This window comes from Jaculus jaculus, chromosome 8 (genome assembly GCF_020740685.1).
Source record: "Jaculus jaculus isolate mJacJac1 chromosome 8, mJacJac1.mat.Y.cur, whole genome shotgun sequence".
NCBI lineage: Eukaryota > Metazoa > Chordata > Mammalia > Rodentia > Dipodidae > Jaculus > Jaculus jaculus.
This window is the reverse complement of record NC_059109.1, coordinates 59,822,573-59,849,366: the sequence shown is the minus strand read 5'-3', so window position 1 is coordinate 59,849,366 and position 26,794 is coordinate 59,822,573. Positions and strand designations below refer to the sequence as shown.

The following is a 26,794-nucleotide window of genomic DNA, read 5'->3' as shown; positions in this document are numbered from 1 at the left end:
CCCTGGCATGCCCATTCTCTCTCTCTCTCTCTCTTTTTTTTTTTTATCTGCCTCTCTCCCTGTCGCAAATAAATAAATAAATAAAATGTTTTAATTTATTTACTTGTATGTTGGGAGGAAAGACAGGAATGGAGAGGAGAAAAATGGGCATGCCAGGGATTCTTGATGCTACAACCTTCAGATACATGTACCACTTTGTGCATCTGGCTTTACATGGGTACTGAGAAACTGAACCCAGGCCAGCAGGCTTTTGCAAACAAGTGCCTTTAACTACTGAACCATCTCCCCAGCCCCAAGAGCATTTCTAAAAAATTTTATTCATTTGAGAGAGAGAAAGAGGTAGATAGAAAAAAATGGACACACCAGGGCCTCCTGCCACTGCAAACAAACTCCAGACACATGCGCCACTTTATGCATGTGGCTTTACATGGGAACTAGGGAATCAAACCTGGGTCATTAGGCTTTGTAGGCATGCACCTTAACCACTGAGCAATCTCTCCAGCCCCAATAGCACTTTTTAAAAAGTTTTTTTTGTTTATTTTTATTTATTTATTTGAGAGCGACAGACGGAGAGAGAAGGAGGTAGAGAGAATGGGTGCACCAGGGCCTCCAGCCACTACAAACGAACTCCAGACGCATGTGCCCCCTTGTGCATCTGGCTAACGTGGGTCCTGGGGAATCGAACCTCCAACCGGGATCCTCAGGCTTCTCAGGCAAGCACTTAACCACTAAGCCATCTCTCCAGCCCCCAACAGTATTTTTTAAATACTGAAATAATATATGAGAAAAAGTAGGCCATTTGGTACTTAGGATGCTGGATCCTACAGAACAACAGAGAACAGGTATCTAATAGCAAGACTATTAATTTCTCTTTCATCTGGTTACCAGGGAATACTGAAACTAAGGAAAAAGTGTGTTATAGAAACCTTTAACAAGCAACATAAATTTGATCTAGGTATGTCCCTAATTTTGCTCTTATAGTGGAAGGCTATACTACTCTAGACTGCAAAGGATGCTTAAAGACACATGTCGAACACATTACTAAGTCCACTGTTTAGAAGGGTGAAAATTCAATTCCAGAACATGTGAATTACAAATCTAACATTCAACAATAAACTAATGGAAATTACAATATTAAAAAAACACTGGTATAGCAGGGTGTGGTAGTACATGCGTTTAATCCCAGCACTTGGGAGGCAGAGGTAGAGGTAGGAGGACCACTATGAGTTTGAGGCCACCCTGGAACTACAGAGTGAGCGCTAGGTCAGTCTGGGCTAGAGTGAGACCATACCTCAGAAAAAAATAAAAATGAAAACAAACAAACAAACAACTCATTGGTATAGTTTTATCTAGTACAACTTAAATATAGTATAATGGATAAAAACTGAAACTAAGCCATGTGGCACACATCTTTTTTGCCCGGCACTTGAGAGGCAGAGGTAAGAGGATAGCTGTGAATTTGAGGTTTCCCTGGGCTAAAGTGAGACCCTATCTCAAAACCAACCACCAAAAAAAAAAAAACAAAAAAACAAAAAAAAACACTCAAACTATAATTTAGAAATTGTACAAGATGAAATGATAATTTATATATATATATATATATATATATATATATATATATAGGTTTTTCAAGGTAGGGCCTCACTCTAGCCCAGGCTGACCTAGAATTCACTCTGTAGTCTCAAGGTGGCCTCGAACTCATGGTGGTCCTCCTACTTCTGCCTTCTAGGTTCTAGAATTAAAAACGTGTGTCACCACACCCAGTATGCTAAATTGTTTGTTGTTGTTATTCCATACTAAAACATTAACTCAGTATACACAACATATATGATAAAGTTTATCAAGAAGTTGAAAGCAGTTAAGAACCAGAAACAACCAGGAATACCCTCATAAAGGAGGGGTAAATTCTAGAACTATAAGCCTGACCAATTCTATCTTGTCTCAAGATATTAGAAGCAAACAAAATTAAGAAACTAAAATTATTCTCACTTCTGGAACCCTTTCAGTTAGGAGAAACCATATTTCCTAAGACCAGAAAATGGTAAGTCACCCTTGCTTGCACAAGTCCATGGCTAAGGCTATGGTTTTCAACCTTGAGTTTAAGTCCTAAGATTCTTAAGGGGAGTTTATATTACAGGAAAGATTACATTAGAGTATAGCATAAAGCTAAAAAGCATTTCTCAAACTTTTTTTTTTTTTGAGGTAGGATTTTGCTTTCGCCCAGCTGGAATTCACTATGTAGTTTCAGGCTGGCCTTGAACTTACAGTGATTCTTCTACCTCTGCCTCTGCAAGTGCTGAGATTGAAGGTGTGTGCCTCCACACCTGGCTTTCAGTTTTCAAACTTTTAAGACTGAAAAATATTCCTCCCTATTTTATTTTCTCTCTTTTCCATCACAACTTCCACTAAATCAAATGTAAACTTCCAACCCCTGTTGACACTCACCAGTTTAAGAAGTTCAAGGTTTACAGGGGTCAGAAGTGAGTCAGACGTGGCATGTGCAATTCCTGACTAGAAAACCTCAATATGACACTCAAGATATTTTATCTACAGCTCAGTAATCAAGTGGGAATCAAGTCCTAAAACCCTCTTTAGAACCCTCCATCCAACAAAACAGCAACACTGAGTGAGCTTAGCTAGCGGAACCATGGTCTAAAAGTACAAAATTCTTTTGTTTAAAAAGCCCAAATTTCAAAAAAAGAATTCTGTAAAGTACACTTGGATACTATGGAACAAAGCCCCTTAGATATAATCAGTGACTATTTGCACCTAGCCTTCAAAGTTGGCCAGAGTCAAAGGATGGCTAAAAAGCACAAATCCATGTATTAAATCTTACAGTTTAGGATTCTCTATGTTGAAAGTTATTAAATTCTATCATTCATCTTTAACCAAACTACATAGTTCTAAGGAGACAAAAATAAGAACATCAAAATGTACATTTCTTTCTTGCCATACACTTCCCACATACCAAATTACTACTGCAATGACTCACTATGCGAACCATTATTCCAGAGTCCTTAATTCCTAGTGATTGTAAAATGGGTAAAAGTCATGCAAGAATAATCCAATAATTCAAGTATCTTGTTATCTAGGTCTCCACTTACCCTCAGCCACATCCTGGGGGTTAGAAGTCCGGTCACTGGCAGGATCCAAGGCAACAGTTGCCAGTGAAGTGGTGGCCCCAGACATTTCACTCATGGGCTCACTACGGCTGGTTTCAGGTACACTTTCTCTGGAGCTAAATCTTACTCGTGAACTAGATCGAGAGCTGAGGTCTGGGCTGGTGTCTGACAAACCTGGAATGTCATCGATCTTTGTTGGTGTCACCATGAACCGAACTGAAGCCATTTTGGTGGTGGTTTCTGAAGGATGCATTCTTCTTTTTCCTTTATGACAAAGAGAAAGGAAAAGCTCACAAAAATCTTCCTCCTACACTAACTACTTTTGATTATAAAAATAGAAAACAGAAAAAAATCCTCAATTACCTTGATTTACATCCCACAAAACTTCCAATTAAGGATCCTCTACTCCGAATTAAGCCAACCGTTCTAGAAAGTGCACCACCAATAAAATATATTTTGAGAAACAAACAAACAAAACACACACACAAAAAAAGATCCTTGAGAATAAAACGATGCTAATACTGTGTAACTTGGTTTCTTCAGAATGAAGAGCTACCTAGCTTTCTTCCCTGGCTGGGGACTGAAGGCTCAGTGTCATGATTCCACAGCAGGTGAAGCCTCCTCTCAGCCCACAGGCTCTGGCGGAGGTAGTTAGTCTTTTATCTGGCGAGGGTCCCACGATGAAACTGAGCAAAGTGCATGCAGACCCACCCTTGTCAGGCGAATATAGCGGATCAGATTGCGGAAAGGTGTGCACGGGCCACCTGTTGTGTATCAGGTGAATAGCCCACAGGTCTGCCTGGGAGGAGGTTTGTGCAGAGCCAGCCGGTGTTTTCGAGGCAGATAATCCACTTGGGTCTGGTGAAAGAGGTGCGCATGCATAACGGGAAAAATACCCCACGCTACTGGATGGAGGAGAATGAGGCGAGAAGCGGGAGGATGCGGAGCAGGGCGGGCTCTGGCCTCCCAGAGGTCCCCGGGATCTGGACGCGGAGGCTAGTGGATCAGGACACCTCGGACAGCAGCAGCTCCGGGTCGCGGCAGGTCGTCGCGAGTCCAGCGAGCTCACGACCGCGCCGGGTCTCTCCTGCGTGTGACAGTCAGGGCGCCCCGCGCGGGACCCCGGCCGCAGCAGCAGAGGAACCCGCCACGCAGGAGCGGCGGCGGCGGGGCTGAGGCTGCAGGAGGTCGCAGGTGCGCGGTCGTCCGGCGCCAGCTGATCCGGGTGCGCGCGCAGCTGTTGTTTACTAGCCGGTAACTGTTTCGGAGCCGCGGCGCGTAGGAGGGCTCCGGCTGCGGGAGGCGCCCCGCCCCGGCCACACGCCCGAGGGCCGTTACGTGACCTCGCCGCCCCCGGCCCCGGGCCCGGCGGGCTGTGCCCGCACCGCCGCAGCCCTCCCCTTCCCGCCCCGCTCGTTCCTCATCCGAGGTTAACCGTCCGGAGAAGCCAAGGAAACAGCTGGAGGGCGGCGCCGGCAGCCCCGCCCCGTCTCTGCAGCGCGGAGACAGCGTGCTGAGCGTCTGCGCCGCCGGCCGCTCAGCGAAAGGCACGTCGGGAGCTGTAGTCTTCTTCGGGGCCTGGGGGCGTGCAGGACGCGGGCTTTGTCCCCGGGGCCAGCTGTGCCGCACTGGTGCGTCTCAGAAACAGGCCGCGCCCTAGCCCGGGCCTCAAGTCATCTCTTTAATGAGAGTGACTCTGGAAACCTTCATTTGTACCCAGACCTGTCATTACCATATACCCGATATGGCCCTCTTTGTAATTGTTCAGAGGTCTTTTAATAAAACAGTTGTATCCTCAAATTTACAGTGTATGATACTTCCCCCTCCCCGCCCCCCCCCCGTAGTAGGGTCTCGCTCTAGCCCAGGCAGACCTGGTATTCACTATGTAGTCTTAGGGTGGCCTCGAACTGTCAGCAATCCTACCTCTGCTTCCCCAGTGCTGGGATTAAAGCCCCTCCCCACTCCCCCCCCCCCCCCCGCTTTATAAAACTTGCTATGCCTGCCTTTTAGCCAGGCTTAAACCTCCATTACAGGAAACATATTTAATTATATATCTGGAGAAGACACAGGTATTTTCGCGACTCCCATTTTCAGTGTTTGCACTACTACAATTACTGTCAATGGAATGTTCTCAAGTATTTAATCTCATCTAAAAAGAGTTCAATAAATTCCAGCTCATCATTGTTTTGTTTGAAATTTTCCTACAAATCTGATCAAAGCATCTTGGTTTCCAGAAACTAGTCCCTGGCTTTGCCTGGGTCCTTGTTCTTCATAAGTGAAAATGGTTCAAGCTGTACCCTCAGTGGATTAAAACTGTTTCAGACCTATGCCTGGGAATTCCCTTTGATTAAATGACCAGTCTAGTTAAAAATAACCTAGGAAGGCACGGCATGGTGGGGAACTTTAATCCCAGCACTAGGAAGGCAGATGTAGGAGGATTTCTGTGAGTTTGAGGCCACCCTGAGACTATGTAGTGAATTCCAGGTCAGCCTGGGCTACAGAGCAAGCCCCTACCTTGGAAAAGAAATAACCTGAGAAAAAAATGAAAAATTCCTATTTAAGTAAAACTGGGTTCTCTTGCCTATCATGTCCAGCAGTGGGAATGATGTTGGGGCAGGATTTTTTTTTTTAGACAGGGTCTCATATAGCTCATGCTGCTGTCAGCAGAGTATGACCTTGAATTTACTATCCTCTGGCTTTCACCTCTAGTGCTGGAATTACAGGGTTACAAGCATGTGCAACCATGCCTAGTTTTACGTGTGGTGCTGAGGATTGAACCCAGGACTTTGTGCATACTTCACAAGCACTCAACCTACATCCTTAGCTCTCCATTTTTAAAAAAATACTCCAGCTACTGCACACGAAATCCAGATGCATGTGCCCCCTTGTGCATCTGGCTTACATGGGTCCTGGAGAATCAAACCAGGATCCTTTGGCTTTGCAGGCCAATACCTTAACCACTAAGCCATCTCTCCGGCCCTCTTTTTCAGTTTTTCATAGGGACTATGTAGTCCATGCTCAGACACTTGCCATACCCTTCCTTGTGCTGGGATTATGGGTTTAATTAACTATGGTGATTCAGTCAGGTACTTTATTATACCTGTGACTATATATATAATTTCATTGAGAACTTTAATACACAAACATACTGCAAACTGGTTGTATGCCCATAGGGTTATCCTCTTTTGTTTCTTCTCTCCCACCCCCATTGGAGGTGTGGGTAGTCACAGTGGGATTGTGGAGGACAGTGCCTCACAGTATGACTTCCCACCCAGTGGCACTTAAATTCTTTATATCTCCTCTTGTGCAATATTCCCTGAGCCTTGGAAGGGTATGTTGTAAGCCTCCTTCAGTATTGAACTCTCAACAGCTTCTTATTTTCGGCCTTGATGAGTTTTGACTGTCCTCAATGTCTGTTATATGTCTTGTTTTGGTTTTTCAAGGTAGGGTCTTACTCTCTAGCCCAGGCTGACCTGGAATTCACTATATAGTCTCAGAGAAGCCTCCAATTTGTGGCAATCCTACCTCTGCCTTCTGAGTGTGGGATTAAAGGTGTTGTGCCATTATGCCTGGTTGAGTGTCCTCAACATCTACCACCCTTTCTATGGAGGTTTTCTGATAGGATTTTTTTCCCCTTGTTTTGGAGGTAGGGTCTCATTCTAGCCCAGGCTGACCTGGAACTCATTCTGTAGCCCCAGGCTGGCCTCAGTGTGATTCTCCAACCTCAGCCTCTGGGATTAAAGGCTTGGACCCAGTTTATAGCCTAGGACTCTTGATTCAGTTTTAAAGCTTTCTCATTTGAAGACAAAATCCATCTCCCTGAGGGATCAACTTTTTCTGATAGGCTTGCTGCTCACTCAAATTTCGTAAAGAAATACTGGGACTTTTTTACATACGAGTTTTGTTCTCTGCCACAGTATCAGTCTACTTGGATTTATTTATACATACTAATTCTCTCTTACAACTCTATATATTCAAGCACTAACCAACTTCCATAAAGACTGTTCTCAGATGTTAATTCCCAGGGGAATCGAGTCAATCCTTGATAGATTCATGCCAGTTTGCCTTTTCTTTTCCATATTAATTAGGACTATTCCCAGGTTAGTCACTTTAGTTCAGTGTGCAAAGGTGGTGGCATAGAACAATACTAACAATGACGGCCTTTTTTTCTTTTTGTTAAAGACAGAAATGCATTCAGTATTAAAAAGAAGACAGGTGTGGTGGTGCGTGCCTTTAATTCCAGCACCCAGGAGACAGAGGTAGGAGGATCGCCATGAGTTCAAGGCCACCCTGAAAGTAAATAGTTAGTTCCAGGTCAGCCTGGGCTAAAGAGAAACTTTAACCTCGAAAAAACAAAAATCAAAACCAAAGAAAAATATCTCAATATAATAATGGCTATTTATGACAAGCCTACAGCCAACATATTACTAAATGGGGAAAATCTAGAAGATTTACAACTAAAATCAGAAATAAGACAAGGGTATCCACTGTCCCCACTTTTATTTATATAGTTCTGGAAGTCTTAGCCATAGCAATAAGGCAAGAGACACACATAAAAGGGATACAAATTGGGAAGGAAGAGATCAAGTTATCATTATTTGCAGATGACATGATTCTATACATAAAGGACCCTAAAGACTCTACTAGCAAACTGCAAAATGTTAGAGCTGATAAAAACTTACAGCCATGTAGCAGGATACAAACTAAATACACAGAAATCAGTAGCCTTCATATATACTAACAGCAAACACACAGAGGATGAAATCAGAGAATCACTCCCATTCACAATTGCATACAAAAAAAATGAAGTACCTTGTAATAAACCTAACCAAGAAAGTAAAGAATCTCTACAATGAGAACTTTAAAACACTCATGTGAGAAATTGCAGAAGACACTAGGAAGTGGAAAAACATCCCTTGTTCCTGGATTGGAAGAATCAATATTGTGAAAATGGCAATTTTACCTAAAGCAATCTACACATTTAATGCAATCCCCAACAAAATTCCAAAGGCATTCTTCATAGAAATAGAAAAAACAATCCAAAAATTCATTTGGAATCACAAAAAACCTCGAATATCTAAAATAATGAGCAACAAAAATAAGGCTGGTGGTATCACCATACCTGATTTTAACCTATACTACAGAGCCATAGTAACAAAAACAGTGTGGTACTGGCACAAAAGCAGACATGTAGGTCAATGGAACAGAATAGAGGACCCAGATGTAAGTAAGTCCAGGTAGCTATAGCCACCTGATATTGGATAAAAATGCCAAAAATACTCATTGGAGAAAAGACAGCCTCCTCAGCAAATGGTGTTAGGAAAACTGGATATGTATCTGTAAAAGGATGAAAATAGAGCCTTCTCTCTGTCCATGCACAAGAATGAAGTCCAAATGGATTAAAGACCTTAACATCGAGTAAAATGTAGGGGAAAACCTTCAACATATTGGTATTGGCAAAGACTTTCTGAATACAACCCCAATTGCTCAGGCATTAAAACCACAGATTAACCACTGGGACCTCATGAAATTACAAAGATTTTGCACTGCAAAAGACACTGTGAATAAAGCAAAGAGGCAACCTACAGAATGGGAAAAAATCTTTGCCAGCTATTTATCTAAGATATACAAAAAACTCAAAAAGTTAAATAATAAGGAAACAAACAAGCCAATCAAAAAATGGGTTATGGAGCTAAATAAGAGTTCTTGAGGGAAGAAATACGAATGGCATATAAGCATCTAAAAAAATGTTCTACGCCACTAGTCATCAGGGAAATGCAGATTAAAACTACATTAAGATTCCATCTCACTCCTGTCAGATAGGCTACCATCAGGAAAACAAACAATCATAAATGTTGGCGGGGATGTGGAAAAAGAGGAACCCTTCTACACTGTTGGTGGGAATGCAATCTGGTCCAGCCACTGTGGAAATCATTGTGGAGGTTCCTAAAACAGCTAAAGATTGACCTACCATATGACCCAGCTATAGCACTCCTAGGCATATATCCTAAGAACTCATCTCATTTCCTTAGAAGTACGTGCTCAATGAAAAATGTTAATAAAAATTGAGAAAAAAAAATAAAAATAAAAAACAAAGAAAAGAGAGCTGGAGACATGGCTTAGCAGTTAAGTGCTTGCCTGTGAAGCCTAAACGACCCCGGTTGGAGGCTCGATTCCCCAGGACCCAGTTAGCCAGATGCACAAGGGGACGCACGAGTCTGGAGTTCGTTTGCAGTGGCTGGAGGCCCTGGCGTGTCCATTCCCTATCTGTCTCTTTCTCTCCCTCTCTCTCTCTGTTACTCTCAAATAAAGAAATAAAAATGACAAAAAAATATTTAAAAAAAAACAAAGAAAAGAAAAAGAAAACACCTGGTAGCAGAATTCATTTACTGACTCACAGCTCAGTGGTAAGATACCTCTTACTCTTGGGTTCAGTCCCCTGCATTGTGTGATGATGGGGGGAGACAAAATGCAAAACAATTTCCATAACCCATCCTTTTTCTGGTCATTTCCAGAGTTTTCAAGATTTCTTTATCCCTTTAATGGTATAAGAGTGACTTTAAGATCTCAAAATACTGAGCTGGAAAGGTGGCTTTGCAGTTAAGGCGCCTGCCTGGGAAGCCTAAGTACCCATGTTGACTCTCCAGATCCACAAAGGTGAGGCCAGTACAAGGTTGCACATGCCCACTAGGTGGTGCTAGCATCTGGCGCTCAATTGCAGTGGCTGAGGGCCTAGTTCACCAATTCTCTCTCTCTAAATTAAAAGAATTAAAATAATAAACTCACAATACTAAAACCTACTACTACTGAATGGACTATAAAATATAAATAAAAATCTCATTTCACCATTGCTATAATTTTTGTCTGGGCTGTAAAGATTGCTCAGTGGTTAAGGCACTTGCCTGCAAAGTCTAAGGACCTGATTTCGATTCCCCAGTACCCACATAAAGCCAGATGTGTCTGGAGTTCATTTGCAGTGGCTGAAGGTCCTGGCACAACCATTCTCTTTCTCAAATAAAAATAAATAATATTAAAAAAAATTAAAGTCACCTATCTTCTAATTATGACCCAAGTCAGAGACATTTTTCCCCCCTTGGCAGTCAGCAACAATCTTGAGCTCTTTTCCCTTTATGGTTATTCAGCAAGATTGCAGAATACCATCTCCACAAAGCAGTTTTAAGATCAGTGGCACTAAGCGAGTATGTTCAGAGCTAATATTACAAGCTAGAAATGAGAAGACTGAGAAACCAGATGAGTAAGATGATAAGGAGGGGAAGAAGCAAGCTAGTGAATGCCTGTATACTATATCCTACTTCACCATAACTGTTATGTGAATTAGCTGGATTAAAAATCCTGTATGAGGGCTAGAGAGATGGCTTATCAGTTACGGTGCTTGCCTGGGAAGCCTACGGATCCAGGTTCGATTCTCCAGGTCCCACATAAGCCAGACGCACAAGGTGGCACACTGCATCTGGAGTTCCGTTTGAAGTGGCCAGAGGTCCTGGTATGCCCACTCTTTCCCTCTCTCTCTCTAATAAATAAATAAAATGAGAATAAATCTTAAAAAAAAAAAAAATCCTGTATGAGCAGAGCGTGGTAGCCCACACCTTTAAACCCAGATCTTGGGAGGCAGAGGTAGGAGGGCTGAAGTGAGTTCAAGGCCATCCTGAGACTACAGTAAATTCTAGGTCAGCCTGGGCTAGAGTGAGACCCTACCTCAAAAGAAGCAAACAAAAAAATGTAGAGCATTCCACCTAGTAGCTAGCTGCCAAAGCTAATACAAAGGTAAGGGGTATGACGATAACCTGAGAGAACTAAGTCTGGAATATTTTCAGAGGGACAGTAAATACATTCCCGTTCACGACAAGGGAACACTGAAGATACATTAAGAAGCCCACCACCAAATCCTTAGAGAACAGGAGAAATGGGGACTAACAAGCCAAGTGGCTTTTGCAAAGAGGGGCGAATAGCCAGGTGTGGTGGCGCACTCCTTTAATCCCAGCACTCGGCGGGAGGCAGAGGTAGGAGGATGGCTGTGAGTTCGAGGCCACCCTGAGACTACACTGTGAATTCAAGGTCAGCCTGGGCTAGACGAGACTTTTCCTCAAAAAATAAAAAAAAGAAAAAAGAAAAAAAAAAGAGGGGAGAATAGTACATCTCCTAACTTCCAGTTCACACACTCTTTACTCTTATTTCTTCCTGTTTTTAATTTCATTTTTTTTACAGCCTATTGTTTTTCAAGGGACGCTTACATTCTGACTCAAAAGGCTAAAGGGGCCAGTGTTTTTCAGTGAATGCTGACATCTGTGGTCCTTTTCAGACGTTCTCTCCTTACCCCCAAGCCCTGTCGCTGACCGCACAGCACTACTGCTACTGCGGTGACTTCAGTTTTCCCTCAAGTCGTCTTCACCACCCTCCCTCATCTCATCTCTTCGCTTTACGAGAAAGGCACCGGTCCTTTCCTCCAACAACACACGGGATGAACTCTTTCAAATCACTTCATCTTTAATACAAAACATGGAAACAAGGCCCATTCACACTTGTGGAAGGGAGGTGCCCACCAGGACTGACTCAAGCATGTCCAAGGTCTCCAATGAGCAGGGCAGGGGGCTGCGGGCGCCCGACGTCGGCGCGCGGCCCTCAGAGCACGGGGCGCGGCTGCTGGGTCATGAGCACCTTGAAGCGTCTCTTGATGGTGATGCGGTGTCGCGAGTACTTGTCGTCTGGGGAGAACCGAGCAGGATGCGCTGAGCAAGTCTGCTGTCCCATGGGGTCAAATTTCTGTCGAGGAGGAACGAGAGGGATCTCAGTGCACGCGGCTGGACGGGAAAGGGGCAGCGCGACGCCCGGAGCCGCGATGGTCACACCAAGTGTGCACGGCCGGTTCCACAACGCTTCGGTTCCAGAATTTCCGGCTTCCCGCACCTAACTGGGCAAGTCGGTGGCCGGTTTCAACCGCCCCTCCCACTTACGTTTATCACCATGCCCACCTACAACCTCCCCTTACCTTCAGCGTATAGACACGATCTCCCTGCTCGTTGAGGTAATACTGGAGAAACATGACGACGCTTTAGCAGAAGCTCCGGGTCTGTCTATCGCATTCAGCTCGAACTGCCTCACGCGTGTCTGCCAACTTCCTTCCGTTATGGCCGGAAGTGTGTATAAGGCATGCCGGGAAATGTAGTCCATTTTCCCCCTCCTCGTCAGATGACCAGAAGAGGGCGCAGTAGCGCAGGACTTGGCCTTGGGTCTCTGCAACCTTGAGGGGTTGTAAGAAAGACCCATGGAGTGTACCCACTATGTGCTAGGCAGTGTCAGACGTTAGAAGGAGGTAGGGAAGGATGTAAACTGAGTGCTGATACGTAACATCCTGTCTTTAATCTGAAGTTGCACTGCCATTTCAGAAGCACTGGTCTTTCAGTGCCTGTGGAAACAAGGATTCCGGGATTTGCAACCCATTTTACCGTAGGGAAGAAGAAAAAAATTTTTCCCGTCCCCCTACATTTATGTCCGGTATTCCAGTCCCATTTCAAAGTATTGGCGGTAAAGAGTGCATGATGGGTATTCCATACTACGCAAAGCAAGAGAACGTAGTTGTTTTATGAAACTGGTGAAAGTATGTTTTAGTGATCCACCAACCAAGATTCAAACTCTGGACTTCACCACAAATTCAGCTATCTTATAGTGGTGAGTAATGAATAATAGCATAATAAGGGGCCTCTTCTAGGTGTGTTTCCAGGTTGTTTGTTTTGTTTTTTCGACGTAGGGTCTCACTCTTAACTCAGGCTGACCTGGAATTCACTATGTAGTCTCAGGGTGGCCTCGAACTCGTGGTGCTCCTACCTCTACCTCCCGAGGGCTAGGATTAAAGTCATAAGCCACAACAACTGGCCTCCAGTTTCTAAAAGACCATAAAGTCTTAAAGGCCTCTAGTTTAAAGAAATGAAAAATGGAGCCAAGATATTACAAAATGATCATTGCAAACTTGTTTAGAATGGCAAAAGTATTGTTATGGATACTAAATTTGGAACCTGAAAAGTTTATATTTCTTTAGAAGTAAAGAATAAAGCTTGTGTTTGCTTGTTCTTGCATGATACGTGCAAAAGCCAGCCACTTTAGTAAGTGCGTGAAATCCCAGCACAAGGGAGGCTGAGGTGGGAGAAGCACTTGCATCCAGAAGGTTGAAAGTCACCATGAGCAGCTTGTTGAGCAGACAGACCCTATGGTAACAACAACAAAAAACTTTATTTTTGTGCAAAAATTTACAAGAAATAGATAAGATTGGTTTCCTCTGGCATGGAGAACTTGGTTACAGGGAAAACAAGTGGGAGGAATGCTTGTATATTCTTTTTAAATTTTAATTTTTTAAATATTTTATTTTATTTATTTATTAGAAAGAGAAAGAGGGAGAGAGAGAGAGAATGGATGTGCCAGGTCCTCTAGCCACTACAAACGAACTCCAGACACATGCGCCACCTTAGGGAATTGAACCTGGGTCCTCAGACTTCACAGGCAGCCTAACGGTTAGTTAAGCCATCTCTTCAGCCCATATTACTTATTTATTTATTTATTTTGGGTTTTTGAAGTAGGATCACACTCTAGCCCAGGCTGACCTGGTGGAATTCACTATGTAGTTTCAGGGTGGCCTCCAACTCACAGCAATCCTCTTACCTCTGCCCCCGGAGTGCTGGGAGTAAAGGTGTATGCCATCATGCCCATCTTATTTTATTTATTTATTTATGTGTTTATTGTTTTTTAGGCAAGCCCAATGAACTGGCCTTTTTTTTGGCGGGGGGGGGTTCATGTGACAGAGTGAGAGCTAAAGCAAGAGCAAGAGCAAGAGAGAGAGAATTGGTGTTCCAGGGCCTGCAGCCACTATAATCAAACTCCAGACACGTGAGCCTCCTTGTGTGCATGTGCAACCTTCACGCATGCGTCACTTTGTGCATCTGGTTTATGTGTGGGACCTGGAGAATCAAATATGAGTCCTTAGACTTTGCAGGCAAGCATCTTAACCACTAAGCTGTCTCTCCAGCATTTTTTTTTTTTTTTTTCTTTTTAGGTAAGGTCTCACTAGCTCTGGCTGACCTGGAATTCACTATGTAGTCTCAGGGTGGCCTTAAACTCATGGTGATCCTCCTACCTCTGCCTCCCAGGTGCTGGGATTAAAGGCATGAGCCACTACGCCAGGCTTCTCTCCAGCCTTATTTTAATTTTTTATTTATTTATTTTTTTGAGAGTGAGAGAGAGAGAATGGGCTTACCAGGGCTTCTAGCCACTGTGAAAGAACTCCAGATGCATGTGCCATCATCTGCATCTGGCTTGGGAATCAAACCTGAGTCCTTAGGCTTTTGAGGCAAGTGCCTTGACCACTAAACCATCTCTCCAGTCTATTTTAAAGAAAAATATTTTATTATTTATTTGCAAGCAGAGAAAGAGATTGGGCATGCCAGGGCCTCCAGCCACTGTAAACGAACTCCAGATACATGTACCACTTTGTGCATCTGGGTTAATGTGGGTACTGGGGAATCAATCTCAGGTTGTTAGGTTTTGTAAGCAAGCATCTTAATAGCTGAGCTATCTCTCCAGCCCCAAATGCTTGTATATTCTATGTTTGAGCTGTGCTAATAATGTATTACTTATTTAAATTAAAAAAAATAAAGTAATTTAACAAAAAGGACTTTGTGATGTTAAAAAACCAGGATGACCTGGAATTCACTGTGTCTTAGTCTGGCCTCAAACTCGCAGTGATCCTCCTCCCTCAGCTACCCCAGTGCTGGGATGAAAGGTATATGCCACCACAGCGGCCAAAAAAAAAAAAAAAAAAAAAATTATAGACAATAGTGTAGCATAGGCTTGTAACTCCAGCAGGAGATTGGTAAATTTGAATCTAGATTACATAGGTAGACTTTTCCTCCAAAAATTTAAAAAATATATATTTATTTTCAATGAGGTTTTTCAGCACAGGGTAAGTCTGTAGTTAGCTTCTGTAGGTTGCAGAGTTTATTAGGGTAAGCAGATAGGGTACTGCTATATATAGGCCAAGCTTTCCCCACACATTCTCTTGTCTCAGCCTCTTCAGTGTTGGGATTACAGGTGTACACTGTCAAGGACACTTTTCTAGGAAGTGATGTTCACACAGTAATACACACACTGGATCGTTTGAAACACTCTGGTTTCAAACATTTAGCTTTCTTGATCCTCACACACTGTGTACTCTGAAAATGGTTTAGAAAATAGAGTTGGCATTGAGTTAAGCCAAGAGCCTACAACCAACCCACAATTAATAGGAAGCCAGTTATAGAACTGGGTGGTATTGAAGGGCACAAAATTAGATATGTTGGTTTAAAAAAAAAACCAACAACTGAAGACTATGGAACCAAAAGGTAAGACTTCAGTATAATGTTTGGAATCTGAGGAAAAAATGTACACCTTACCATACAGAGGGACCCATCAGTTATGTTACCACAGTAACTTGAAGGGAATTCCTTATTGGGCTCATTTTCACCACACAATGCCCTCCCCTCCCCCACTGCAGAGTACTTGAGTTCAAGATTCTAATTCTGTTTTGACCCCATCTTTACCCTTCTTTTCTTGGATATCTGCATATCTGTTGGAGACAGGTTGCCCTCTGGGTCCTGGACCTGACTGTCTCATTCTGGAGGCTTCCACACAGCTGCCATTGATACCCAAACCTGAGAGAATGGCTTCAGATGGAGGTAAGCCTGGAGTGGTGGAGAGGGTCTGTCACCTGTTTTCCTCCCTGGGAGTTCAAGTTTGCCACTGTACCTGGGAATAAGCTATTTGGGCTGATCTAGAGATATGTGAGACACCAGAACCTATCTCAGACATTACCCTTGGGGAGGCTGGGAAGATTTTTATCATTAAGACTGAGGGGTTGGGGAAAAAAGAGGCATGGAGGGCATATCAAAGCACCTCAGAGGAAACACACTGAGTAGCACCTTGATTCCTGCTGTTTGTGTGACTGGGCAGAGGTATATGTAATTTACGTGGTACAGTAAGGGTTCCAGAGGAAGGCTCAAGATCTGTTGTCTGGCAACTAGAGCCTGCACTACAATTTTGCCTTGAGAGAATAGAGCTGGGCCCCTCTTAATCTTATGAGGAAAAGAGGGGTGGGAAAGTGGGATTACCCCAGAGTGACAGCCTTAGCCCGAGAACTGTTTAGTGAGGTTATTCATTTTAGAGACATGCTGCCTTAAAATGCAGATGGAAGTATAAAACTACCTATGCCCAGAGCCTGATGGCCCCCACTGACCAAAGAGGTGGTTTCTTTTTAGTTCAGGGATCAGGCTTTTGAATTTTTTTCCCCATCTTTCATAGAAATTTATTTTGCAATGATGCGGAAATTGGGAACCCCAGAACAAGGTTCCATCTAATCCATCTAATTAGGGATCTGGGTAGGGTACCCTTCCTGCTTGTAAATAAAATGATCATACACACATGTGCACACACACAAACCACACTCACTTTTGCAGTACTGGGTTTTGCACATGGTAGGCAAATGTTATCACTGAGCTATCACGGTAAGTCCACTTTTCACCTTTTAAATTTTTTTATTCAAATATAAATTTTATTTATTTGAGAGAGAAAGAGACAAAGAGGTAGAGAGAGAGAGAATAGGTGCACAAGGGCCTTCAGCCTCTGCAAACAAACTCCAGATGCATGTGCTACCATGTGCATTGGGCTTATGTGGATCCTGAGGAGTTGAACCTAGGTTCTTTGGCTTGCAGGCAGCGTCTTATCCGCTAGGCCATCCTTTTTATTTGAGACAGGGACTCACAAAGTTGCCCAAGCTGTCATTGAACTCTTTTCTATAGTCCAAACTGGTCTTGAATTTAAGATCTTATTTCAGTTTCACAAATGGCTTTGACTGATTACAGGCTTGTACATATTTTTAAAATTTCCTTTCTTCCTTCCTCTCTTTCAACTTTCTTTTTTTCTTTCTTTTCTTTTTTTTTTTTTTTTTTTTTTTTTTGAGGTAGGTTCTTGGTCTAGACTCTAGCCCAGGCTGACCTGGAATTTACTATGTAGTCTCATTGTGGCTTTGAATTCATGGTGATCCTCCTAAGTACTGTAATTAAAGATGTGAGCCACCATATCCCGCTTCAACTTTCTTTCTTTTTGAGATAAGGTTTCACTCTATCCAGGGCTGACTTGGAACTCTGTAGTATAGACTGGCCTCAAACTCACGGTGATCCTTTTACCACAGCCTTCCGAATGCTGGGATTAAAGACATGCACTACCATCCCTGGCCTTATTATTATTATTATTAGTAGTAGTAGTAGTAAAAACAGTCTGATTTTCAAGCTAGAGGATATGGATCACTCCAGCCTCAGGAGGTAGGGGCAACCTTTAGGTGTCTGTGCTCCACCTTCTTTGAGACAGGGTCTCTTGCCCCTTCAAACCATCTTTGGATTCTCCTGGCTCTGCCTTCCACATTCCCAGACTGCTGAAGACTGATTTTCCTAGTCTACAACTCCATAAAAAGTGTAGTCTGCCAGTAGTGTTCCTTGAGAATCTCTTAGAAGTGGTACTGTTTCATGTATCTCTTCCTTCCTTTATTTATTTTTTTTATTGACAACTTCCATAATTGTAGACAATAACCCATGGTAATTCCCTCCCTCTGCCCACTTTCCCCTTTGAAACTCCATTCTCCATCATACCTCTTCCCCCTCTCAATCAGTCTCTCTTTTATTTTGATGTCATCATCTTTTCCTCCTATTATGATGGTCTTGTGTAGGTAGTGTCAGGCACTGTGAAGTCATGGATATCCAGGCCATTTTGTATCTGGAGGAGCACGTTGTAAGGAGTCCTACCCTTCCTTTGGCTCTTACATTTTTTCCACCACCTCTTCCACAATGGACCTTGAGCCTTGAAAGGTGTGATAGAACGAGTGTCTCTTTTTGAAAGACAGAGTCTGTGTGTCATGTTGCAAGGGAGCAACTTGGGCCAGAGAGATGGCTTAGTGGTTAAGGCACGTGTCTGTGAAGCCTAATGACCCAGGTTCAATTCCCCAGTACCCACATAAGCCAGATGCATGTGGTGGCACATGTATCTGGAATTTGTTTGTAGGGACTGAAGGCCCTGGTGTGCCCATTCTGTCTAATAAATAAAATATTTTTTAAAAAAAGAAAGGATGTAGCTTCCCCAGTTTAGTAACTCTTAACTGGGAGCAATGGCATAAAAGCAGTTAGGAGACATTTGCAAATATATATCCCCCATCCATATCCCCTCCTTCACATGTTGAGGATTGGTGCTGTTTTCATAAGGGCTAGTAGAGAACTAGCTTCTAACTTCTGGTCTCCTCTTGCCTACTCCATTTCCTTCTTTTCTTCTTTCTTTCTTTTTTTACTGTTTTTTTTTTTCTTTCTGTTTTTCTTTTTAAGGTAGGGTCTCACTCTAGTTCAGGCTGACCTGGAAATCATTCTGTAGTCTCAGGGTGGCCTTGAACTCATGGCAGTCCTCCTACCTCTGCCTCCCGAGTACTGGGATTAAAGGTGTGCGCCACAACACCCGGCTCCATTTTTTTCTTTTCTTTGTCTCAACAGCATCTCCTCTGCCTGGACCAGATGTGGCCATGAAAGCTGGTGCTACCCACTCTCCTTTTACCACACTTCCCTTTCCATCACCAACTCCTGGTCCACCAGACCAAGCACCCTGGGAGCCATCTCCACAGCATCCAGTGACTCCAGCATTCTCTCCAGGAAACCCTCTGCTGCTTTCTGCTTTCCCAAGTTCACTGTTGGTGACAGGAGATGGAAGTCCTGGCCCCAGGGCTGGGACTGGCCAAGTCATTGTCAAAATTAAGACTGAAGGGGGTCCTGCTGAGCCCTCTCAGACCCAGAATCTTATTCTTACTCAGACAGCTTGTAATTGGATTGCCTCAGGTGCTCCCTGTGAAGGTCCTGATAGGCTTCCACCTAGATACTTGACAGCCTCTAATGTGAAGACCATTCTACCCACTATGGCTATTGGAGTAAGCCAGGAGGTCCCCACAGGACTACCTCTTCAGGCTGCACCACCAGCTGCCCAACTGGCTCCCATTGTACCCCTTGAGAAGACTTGGCCAAGGCCACAAGGGACAACTGGGGAAGGAGGCCTCATGGCTGCACAGAAGCCCTTACAAGATGACCTTGCCTGTGCTTCCAAGGGTGTTTATGAGAACTTTCGACGCTGGCAGCGCTACAAAACCTTGGCCAGGAGGCACCTATCCCAAAGTCCTGATGTAGAAGCTCTTTCCTGCTTTCTAATGTAAGTGAGAGTGATCCAAGATTGATTTCCTAGGTCTTTAAAACAACTTTTTAAGATTTATTTTTATTTATTTATTAGAGACAGAGAGGGAGAGAGAGAAAGTGCAAATGGGCACACCAGGCCCTCTATCTGTAGTAAACAAACTCCAGACGCACAAACTATGTTCATCTGGCTGACATGGGACTTGGCGAATCGAACCTGGGTTCTTAGGCTTTGCAGGAATGGGCCTTAACCACTAAGCCTTCTCTCCAGCCCTAATTGTCCTAGGGCTTTTTAAGTAGGACTTTGGGGTGGTCACAGGGGTGTAGGTTACTTCAGAATTCTTGAAGACAGATGGTGAGAAGATGGTATGAGGTGTATATACGATAACCTTTTCTTCACTTATAATTAGTTTTCAGTTATTTTCTTCCTTGGGATACAGTCCTCTTCTATAGATGAAAAGACTGGCTGTCATAAAGCAGGAAGGGGTGGAACCTAGGTCTCTGACCCCAAGTGTCAGGGCCCCCGAGGTCTGTCTCACTGCCCTCTGCCCTCTGCTACTGAGCAGCTGGGATGAGGAATGCTCAGCCCTGACTCATTGCTGTGGGAAGGGGAAGATGGTTTTGGGCCAGGCAAGAGTTTGTGTGTGAGAAGTCAAGCTGAAACAGGGAGTGAGTGGAGCCCACGAGGCTCTACCACACACTAGGTTTGTGATTCTGGGCAGGACAATCACCACCTTTGCCCTCAGTTTCCTCATCTGAAAAGGGGATAATTATACCTACCTCTGAGGGTTGCTGAGAAGATGAAAAGTGCTTGGCAGAGTGCCTGGCATTGAGAATGCGTCATTAGATGGTAACTATTTTATTATCATAAAACGGCAATCATAAAAAGCCAGAGAACATAAAAGGCCAAAATGTCCTTACTTAAGTGTGTGTCTATTTAGCCAAGGAGCCTGGGATGACAAATACTTGTTTATATAGCAATCATTAGTCATTTGGGAAATTTTCTCTTTCCCAACACGATAGGCTCTCTCTCTCTCAACTGCACAGCAACCTCTACATTTTATGCAAACCATTGAAGAATGCATACTCCATTTTACTTGTTGAAAAAGCATACATTTTGCTCTTGTTCAGTGGCAGAACTTGTAAAAGAATTGCCCCTTTTACCCTGAATTTGGAGCAAATGAATCAAGAGATGGCCCACCAAAGGCCTAGGTGAACACCATCTTGATGAGTTTTGCTTTCTCGAGAGAGTCTGAGAGTCTTCTGGGAGGCTGGCAGGCTGCGTTTCTTGTGTCAGGCCAGTGTGGGCTCTTACAGTTGACTTAGTTCATGGCCACCCTGCTCTTCATGCTTGGGGGCTCTGGGCAGGGGCCCTTACCAAGTGCATTCTGCAGTTGACTAGACAGCAGTTCTGGGATCTCTGGGGTCTACAATCCATGTTCACAACAAGCTTCCCCAGGTGTTTTGATGCCCAATAATATTTGAAGACCTAAAAGGAAGCCAGATGGGCAAAAATAGCCTTTCTCTCTGGTGCCTTCTAGAAGTGATGGTCTACTATTGTATTTGAAGGTCTATGTTGGTATTCTGGAGATACAAAAAGTGGAAATCCAATTAAAAAGTTCACTGTGCACCCTTTAGTTGGTGTTCACTTGGGTTAATGAGTATCTTTGAAAATGCAAGAGGATCTGAGGAGGGTTAAACATTTTTCTTGTATTGACTATCATTAATTTGTAAGCCTGAGTATTTCTGTTTTAACATTTATTTGAGGATAGCACTATGGGAATTAAGGGTGGTTGCCTAGTCCATTTCAAACAGTGTGGAGAAAAATCATTTGATTTTGTATGATGTGCTCATCCAGTGATAAGTGACTAGAGGGGAGAAGTGAAGCATTTCAGGACATGAGGGGCGTGTTTAATGTGAGGGATAGGATGTGGATGGAAGTGGGCATCACAATGGGTGAGGGGGCACACTTACAATGTGACTGACCTAATGTGGGTTTTAGCCCAGTGCTGCGTTCCCTGGCCCGCCGAAAGCCCACCATGACCCTAGAGGAGGCACTTCCTAGAGCTCTGCAGGAGTGGGAGTATACCAGCAACTTTGACCGGATGATCTTTTATGAAATGGCAGAGAAGTAAGTCTGAGGAATCCTCATTTTTTCCTAGGGGAGAAAGTCAGGAGGGATGCTGTGTGGTCGAGTGGGCAGGGCAGCAGAGAGGCTTGTATCTTTGTGGGGGTGGGGGGTGTCAGGAGGAGGTGTACACTACAGTAAGGTCTCCTGATCCTTGGTGCTATTTTTATCACTTTGGCTCTGAGGCTTCTTTATCCTGTCCTGTCTGCTCTTGGAAGCTCCCCACTACCTGAGAATCTTAAATTTATATTGGGATGTTCATACTTAAGGTGTTAGGATGAGGGTGGAGCCCAAAACATGTAAAATGTCCATGCTGAAGGGCCGTGAAAATGAAAAGATAAGGGCTACTAGAAAGGTTCTTCTATTGACGGGTGCCAAATGACTATTGATAGAGAACTTCAAAACACTTTCATTCTTACATTTTGGAAATAATGGCACAGAAAACTCTTTCTCCCTCATTCATGGAGGGTATGGTTCTGGAAGAGGCTGCTCAGGGGAAGACAGAGTGCTGGCTGTTTATCCTCCATTTCTACAGGATAACCTTGGCTAAGCTGGGCATGGTGGCATGCATAGTCAGTGGACTACCAACCTGAGGGTCTGAAGTAGGATCATTTGAGCCCAGGAGTTCAAGGCCAGCCTGGGCAACATAAAACACTTCTTAAAATAACAAACTCCAAAAACTGAGGAAAAGGAACCATTTTCTCCAAGTCTACCTTCTGTTTTCCCCTGAAATCTAAACCATTTGCTTCCTAGGTTTATCCTCAAGGGTCTGTTCTGGTCTTTGGACTTCTGGGCCACGCCTCTAGGCCATTCTTCTGGTTGTAAAGACAGACAGATAAGGCCTTAACAGGTCTTGAAGGGTTCTCTGTAGGGTGCTACCATACTGTTGCATTGGCCAGACTGAATTCACTAAGCTTATTCTAAGTACTGTTTAATCTATGTGCCTGGATGAGATAGATATGAAAAAGTAGAGGATAAAACTTCATTCTGGAGTCTTTTCTACACTCTAGAGTGCTAATTTCCTTAATCAGTTTCCCAAGTAACCACTGTAGGTAAAGGGACAGTGTGGTGAAGTTTCCAAGAACTCTTGTTAGGCTACTTGTGAGCAGCTCCCTGGGTGATGTGCTTTTGGCCAGGCTTTGGCCAAATGAGGGCATTTTGCTTCCTGGCCATGTCTGAATCCTTAGGTGCTAGGTGTCCTTCTCAGTCAGTACTTTCCTCACCCTTTGTAGGTTCATGGAGTTTGAGGCTGAGGAAGAGCTGCAGAAACAGAATACAAAGCTGATAAGAGGCTCTCAGGGTCTCTCTCCTGTGACCCCTTTGAAACATGATCCGCCAGGGTCCCTGACCCCTGAGGCTTGCCAGCAGCCAGGTAAGGTTACCCAGTTCCAACAGAAGCAACAGGCTAAGCCTGGGAGGGCGGTATGCAGAAACCAGCTACAGATCATAGAAAACATTGCCATTGCTTCTGGAACTTTCTTTCCAGGAAGTAACGTTTTATGTTCCAAACAGAATGCCCATTAGGAGCTTGGGTTTTACAGGTTCCTTTTGTCCTGAATTAGGGAGAGATCTTGGCCAACGAACCTGACTAATCTCTTAATTGTACCTGAGACCCGCAATACTTCCTCTGCCTAGAAAATGGAGGCTGGATCAGAGGTTCCTTGGAGTTTTAGGATGTGTGGAAAGATTAGTAACACAGTGGTTCTCTGTCATATCCTCCAACTTTAAAATTTTCCCAATGACTGGCACATTTTTTGGATCCAGCCTGGCATCATTGCCATGTACCCAGATTGCTGATCTTTCAAGCAATGTTGGGAGGTTTAGAGACCAAGGCTTCTCTTCCCCTTCTTTCCTCAGTGTACATTCCAAAGAAAGCAGCCTCAAAGACACGGGCTCCTCGCCAGCGGCAGCGCAAAAGCCAAAGGCCTCCAGTTCTTCAGGCGCCAAAGGAGATCCCACCAGAAGCTGTGAAAGAATATTCTGACATCATGGAAGGGCTGGTGAGGAGTCCCTTAAACACAGGGAGGTCACATGGAAAACAGGAGGAAGAGGAAGAAGAGCAGCAAGAGGATGAAGGGATATATCCAGATCCAAGACTCCTGAGTTACTTTGATGAGCTATGTTCTCATGAAGTCTTTGTCTCCAAGGTGGGCTGGGCCTGTATGCTGGCTATCTTTTTTTCTTAATTAAATATTTATATTTATTTGTTTATTTGAGAGAGAGGCAGAAAGAAGGAAGAAGGGAAGGAGAGAGGAAGGGAGGGAGAGAGAGAGAATAGGTGTATCCAAGTCTCCTGCCACTGCAAATGAACTCCAGATGCTTGTATCATATTGTACATCAGGATTTACATGGATACTGGGAATCAAACCTGGGCTGTAAGGTTTTGCAAGCAAGTGGCTTAACTGCTGAGCAATCTTTCTACCCCTGCATGATGGCTTTATAGTGCATCCTGGGAGTAGGCATTCTGGGGTGCTAACCATCTGGGGTGTATGTAAGGCAGCAGGTTTCATTCTCTAGTGGAAAAGTAGGCAAGCATATACATACAAATACTTAAGTAGCTGCTGGGAGTCATGGGTGGGACAAATGCCAGGTGGGAGTATGGCTGTCTGGTCCTCATGGCTTTGTTTCTAGAGCCCCTTGGCTTGCAGGTTACCTCCTGACCACTCTTCTTTCTATTCTGCAGGTGGAGGCCATCATTCACCCTCAATTTCTGGCAGATCTGCTGTCCCCAGAGCAACAGAGAGACCCTTTGGCTTTATTTGAAGAGCTGGAGCAAGAGGAAGGACTCACTTTCGCCCAGGTAAACACATGAGGTAGGGAATATCAGAAAAAGAAGGTCGCCTGATTTTTGTCTATTTACTGTCTTGATACAGCTTGAGAGTATGCAGAACCAAACATCAGGCATAGAATGAGTAGGTAGGGGATGATAGAAACAAAGGACATGAGAGAGGAAAGGGTCAAGGCATGGGAATAAGGCACAAGAAACCAGGAAGAACTGCAGTTCTGCCTTTAAAAAAAAACAAACAAAAAACACTATTTTCATTTATTTATTTGAGAGAGAGAGGCAGACAGAGAGAGAAAGAGAATGGGTGTGCCAGAGCCTCTGGCTACTGCAAGTGAACTCCAGACACATGCACCACCTAGTGCATCTGGCTTATGTGGGTACTGAAGAATCAAGCCTGGGTCTTTAGGCTTCACAGGCAAGTGCTCTAACCATTACTACTAAGCAATCTCTCCAGTCTAGTTCTATCTTTGATATCACTTAAACCACTTGTTTTCCTTCCCTGACCTGTCCATTTGCCATCCCCTACCCCTCACCTAGCCATAACTTCTCACAATGATGCACAGACTGGCATCTGTCCAATCTCTTCCAGCTGGTCCAGAAGCGACTTTTGGCCTTGGAAGATGAGGAAGATACACAGCCACCTCCAAGTAGAACTCAGTCAGATTCAAGTCCTTCTGTTTCTGATGAAGAGGAAGATGGGGGTCAGCGGCCTCGGACCACCCTTGGGCCTCATGGGGCTGGGGGCACTATTCGCATTCAAATGTCTGCTTCTCCAGGCAAGCAGGCAAGAGAAATACATGATAGGCAGGAGCAAGCTCTAGGTAGTTCAAGAGGGATGTGCAAGGATGGGCACACTCTGCCAGCTTCCAGCAGCTGGGGCCTGGAGCTAGAACCCGCAGTTTCACGGGGAATGCAAGAATCCTTGGGTATGCAGGGAAGGAGATGTGGGCAGGTTGTAAGCCAGCTGTCTGTACAACAGGATGGCCACCTGGGAGGTGCTGGGTCCCCTAGACACTACCTAGTTGCAGATAGGACTTCAGAGGCTTTGTCCCTTTGTTGGCAAGAAAGTGCTCAGCCTATGAGAGGCTCCAGTTTGGATGCTGGACTTACAGAGCCAGCTCTTCTACAAGGACATGGGTTAGAAAAGCAGGTCCTTGGAATACAGGCAGGTCAACAGGTGGGGGAAGAGATAGTGCTTACTCAAGGAAGAGAATCTTCAACAGTGTCCCAGGAAGGCTCTTCGAGAACCGTGTGGGGAGGTCCTCCCATGGTTCAGAAGTCCTCTCCTAGAGGAGCTGGCAGCCAAGACAAGGTTTCTGTCGGCCCAGGACTTTGGCTGAGCAGTGAAATGGATACTTTAGGCTCGGAGTTGCCCATACAAGTTGGAAGGGTCATAGAGAGCCCCCAAGATGGGGAATATATACAAGGGCATGAGACACTGGGATCCAGAAGCAGCATTTCTCTGGGTCCTGGACAAACTTCAGCACCTGGGGATGTGGGGGGCAGCATGGTTCCTTGTGCATGCACAGATGCCACTACTGTGAAAAAGAGAAACTTCTGTAGCCTGCCAGGGCCTCTTGTGGGCACCAAACCAGCTCTGGGGTCCAAAGAAAAGGGAAATCAGAGTCCTGAGACCACCCAAGATCCCAGTGATCTGTGGGCTGAAGGCTGTACCCCACTGCTGGAAAGAATTGGTGTCCCCACACTGGAGTCTTCCAAAGACTCCCAGGTGCCCACATGCCAAGGCAATCTCTGTATCCTTGGGATCCAGACTAGCCAAGAGGCTGAGAGCAAAGGCAATTCCCTTTTTGCTCTGTTGGAAACCACAGAACATGGTAACATGCTACATGTTAGAGATAAGAGTGACCCACAAGCAGGGGCCAGTGACGATTCCTGTTCACGCAATTTTAAGTCTTATGACCTCCAACGAGGGGGTAGGGAAGATTCTACTTCATCCAAGCCCAATGATCTTGTTCCGTTACAAAGCCATCAAGAATCTTTCACACTTGGAACCCCCAAATCAACATTTCACCAGGCCCTTGGAGGCACCTCCCTTAAATGGGGAGCTAGGGGCACTTCAGTTCTGAGAGAAACATCTACTAGCAAAACCAGCAGTTTAGCACATAGGGCCAGAGGACGGGAGAAAGAGGAAGATGAGGAACTCTCCAACTTTGCCTACCTCTTGGCCTCAAAACTTAGCCTGTCTCCAAGGGGTCTTTCCCTTGGTCCTCACCATGCCGCTACAGACCAAGGAGTCGAGAAAGTATCCTACACTTCTGCTGAGCCAGGAAGCTTTGGCCAAACTCCATGCCCTGCTACCAAGTCTGGGAAGCAAGCTGTAGTTGGAGGCCCAGTCCCTGCTGTAAAGAAATTGCAGCCAGGTCAGCTTGGGGTCTCTGGGGAGAAACATTTGGCTCTGGGAGTGGTACAATCCCCGCAGCCTCGTAAAAGACGACGTGACAGCCTTGTCACTGGCAGAAGAAAGAAACGACGTCGTAACCAGTAG

At 44.5% G+C, this 26,794-nt stretch overlaps 3 protein-coding genes across 5 annotated transcripts in view; 1 reads left to right on the top strand and 2 right to left on the bottom strand.

Moving 5' to 3' along the window:
- Positions 1-3,796, bottom strand: part of Slc12a6 (solute carrier family 12 member 6) — a 180,320-nt gene extending 176,524 nt beyond the window's left edge. For 2 of the 3 annotated variants that reach the window (XM_045156374.1, XM_045156376.1), the window contains exons 1-2: positions 3,486-3,621; positions 3,105-3,386 (exon numbers count right to left, since the gene is read on the bottom strand). In XM_045156374.1, coding sequence (XP_045012309.1) covers positions 3,105-3,375 — 271 coding nt within the window. In that variant the 5' untranslated portion in view covers positions 3,376-3,386; positions 3,486-3,621. Of the gene's footprint in view, positions 1-3,104; positions 3,387-3,485; positions 3,622-3,678 lie in introns of those variants that run through there. The other variant, XM_045156375.1, reaches the window with a different exon arrangement.
- A 7,813-nt stretch (positions 3,797-11,609) lies between these two features.
- Positions 11,610-12,267, bottom strand: Nop10 (NOP10 ribonucleoprotein). Its single transcript, XM_004672534.2, has 2 exons — positions 12,130-12,267; positions 11,610-11,903 (listed from the first exon to the last, which is right to left on the bottom strand). Exons 1-2 carry the CDS (start codon positions 12,181-12,183, stop codon positions 11,763-11,765), a joined length of 195 nt encoding a protein of 64 aa, XP_004672591.1. The 5' UTR covers positions 12,184-12,267; the 3' UTR covers positions 11,610-11,762.
- Positions 12,268-15,759: 3,492 nt separating this feature from the next.
- Nutm1 (NUT midline carcinoma family member 1) lies at positions 15,760-26,794 on the top strand. The gene is made up of 7 exons (XM_004672535.2): positions 15,760-15,841; positions 18,692-19,394; positions 21,378-21,506; positions 22,736-22,875; positions 23,361-23,650; positions 24,187-24,303; positions 24,878-26,794. Exons 1-7 carry the CDS (start codon positions 15,826-15,828, stop codon positions 26,792-26,794), a joined length of 3,312 nt encoding a protein of 1,103 aa, XP_004672592.2. The 5' UTR covers positions 15,760-15,825.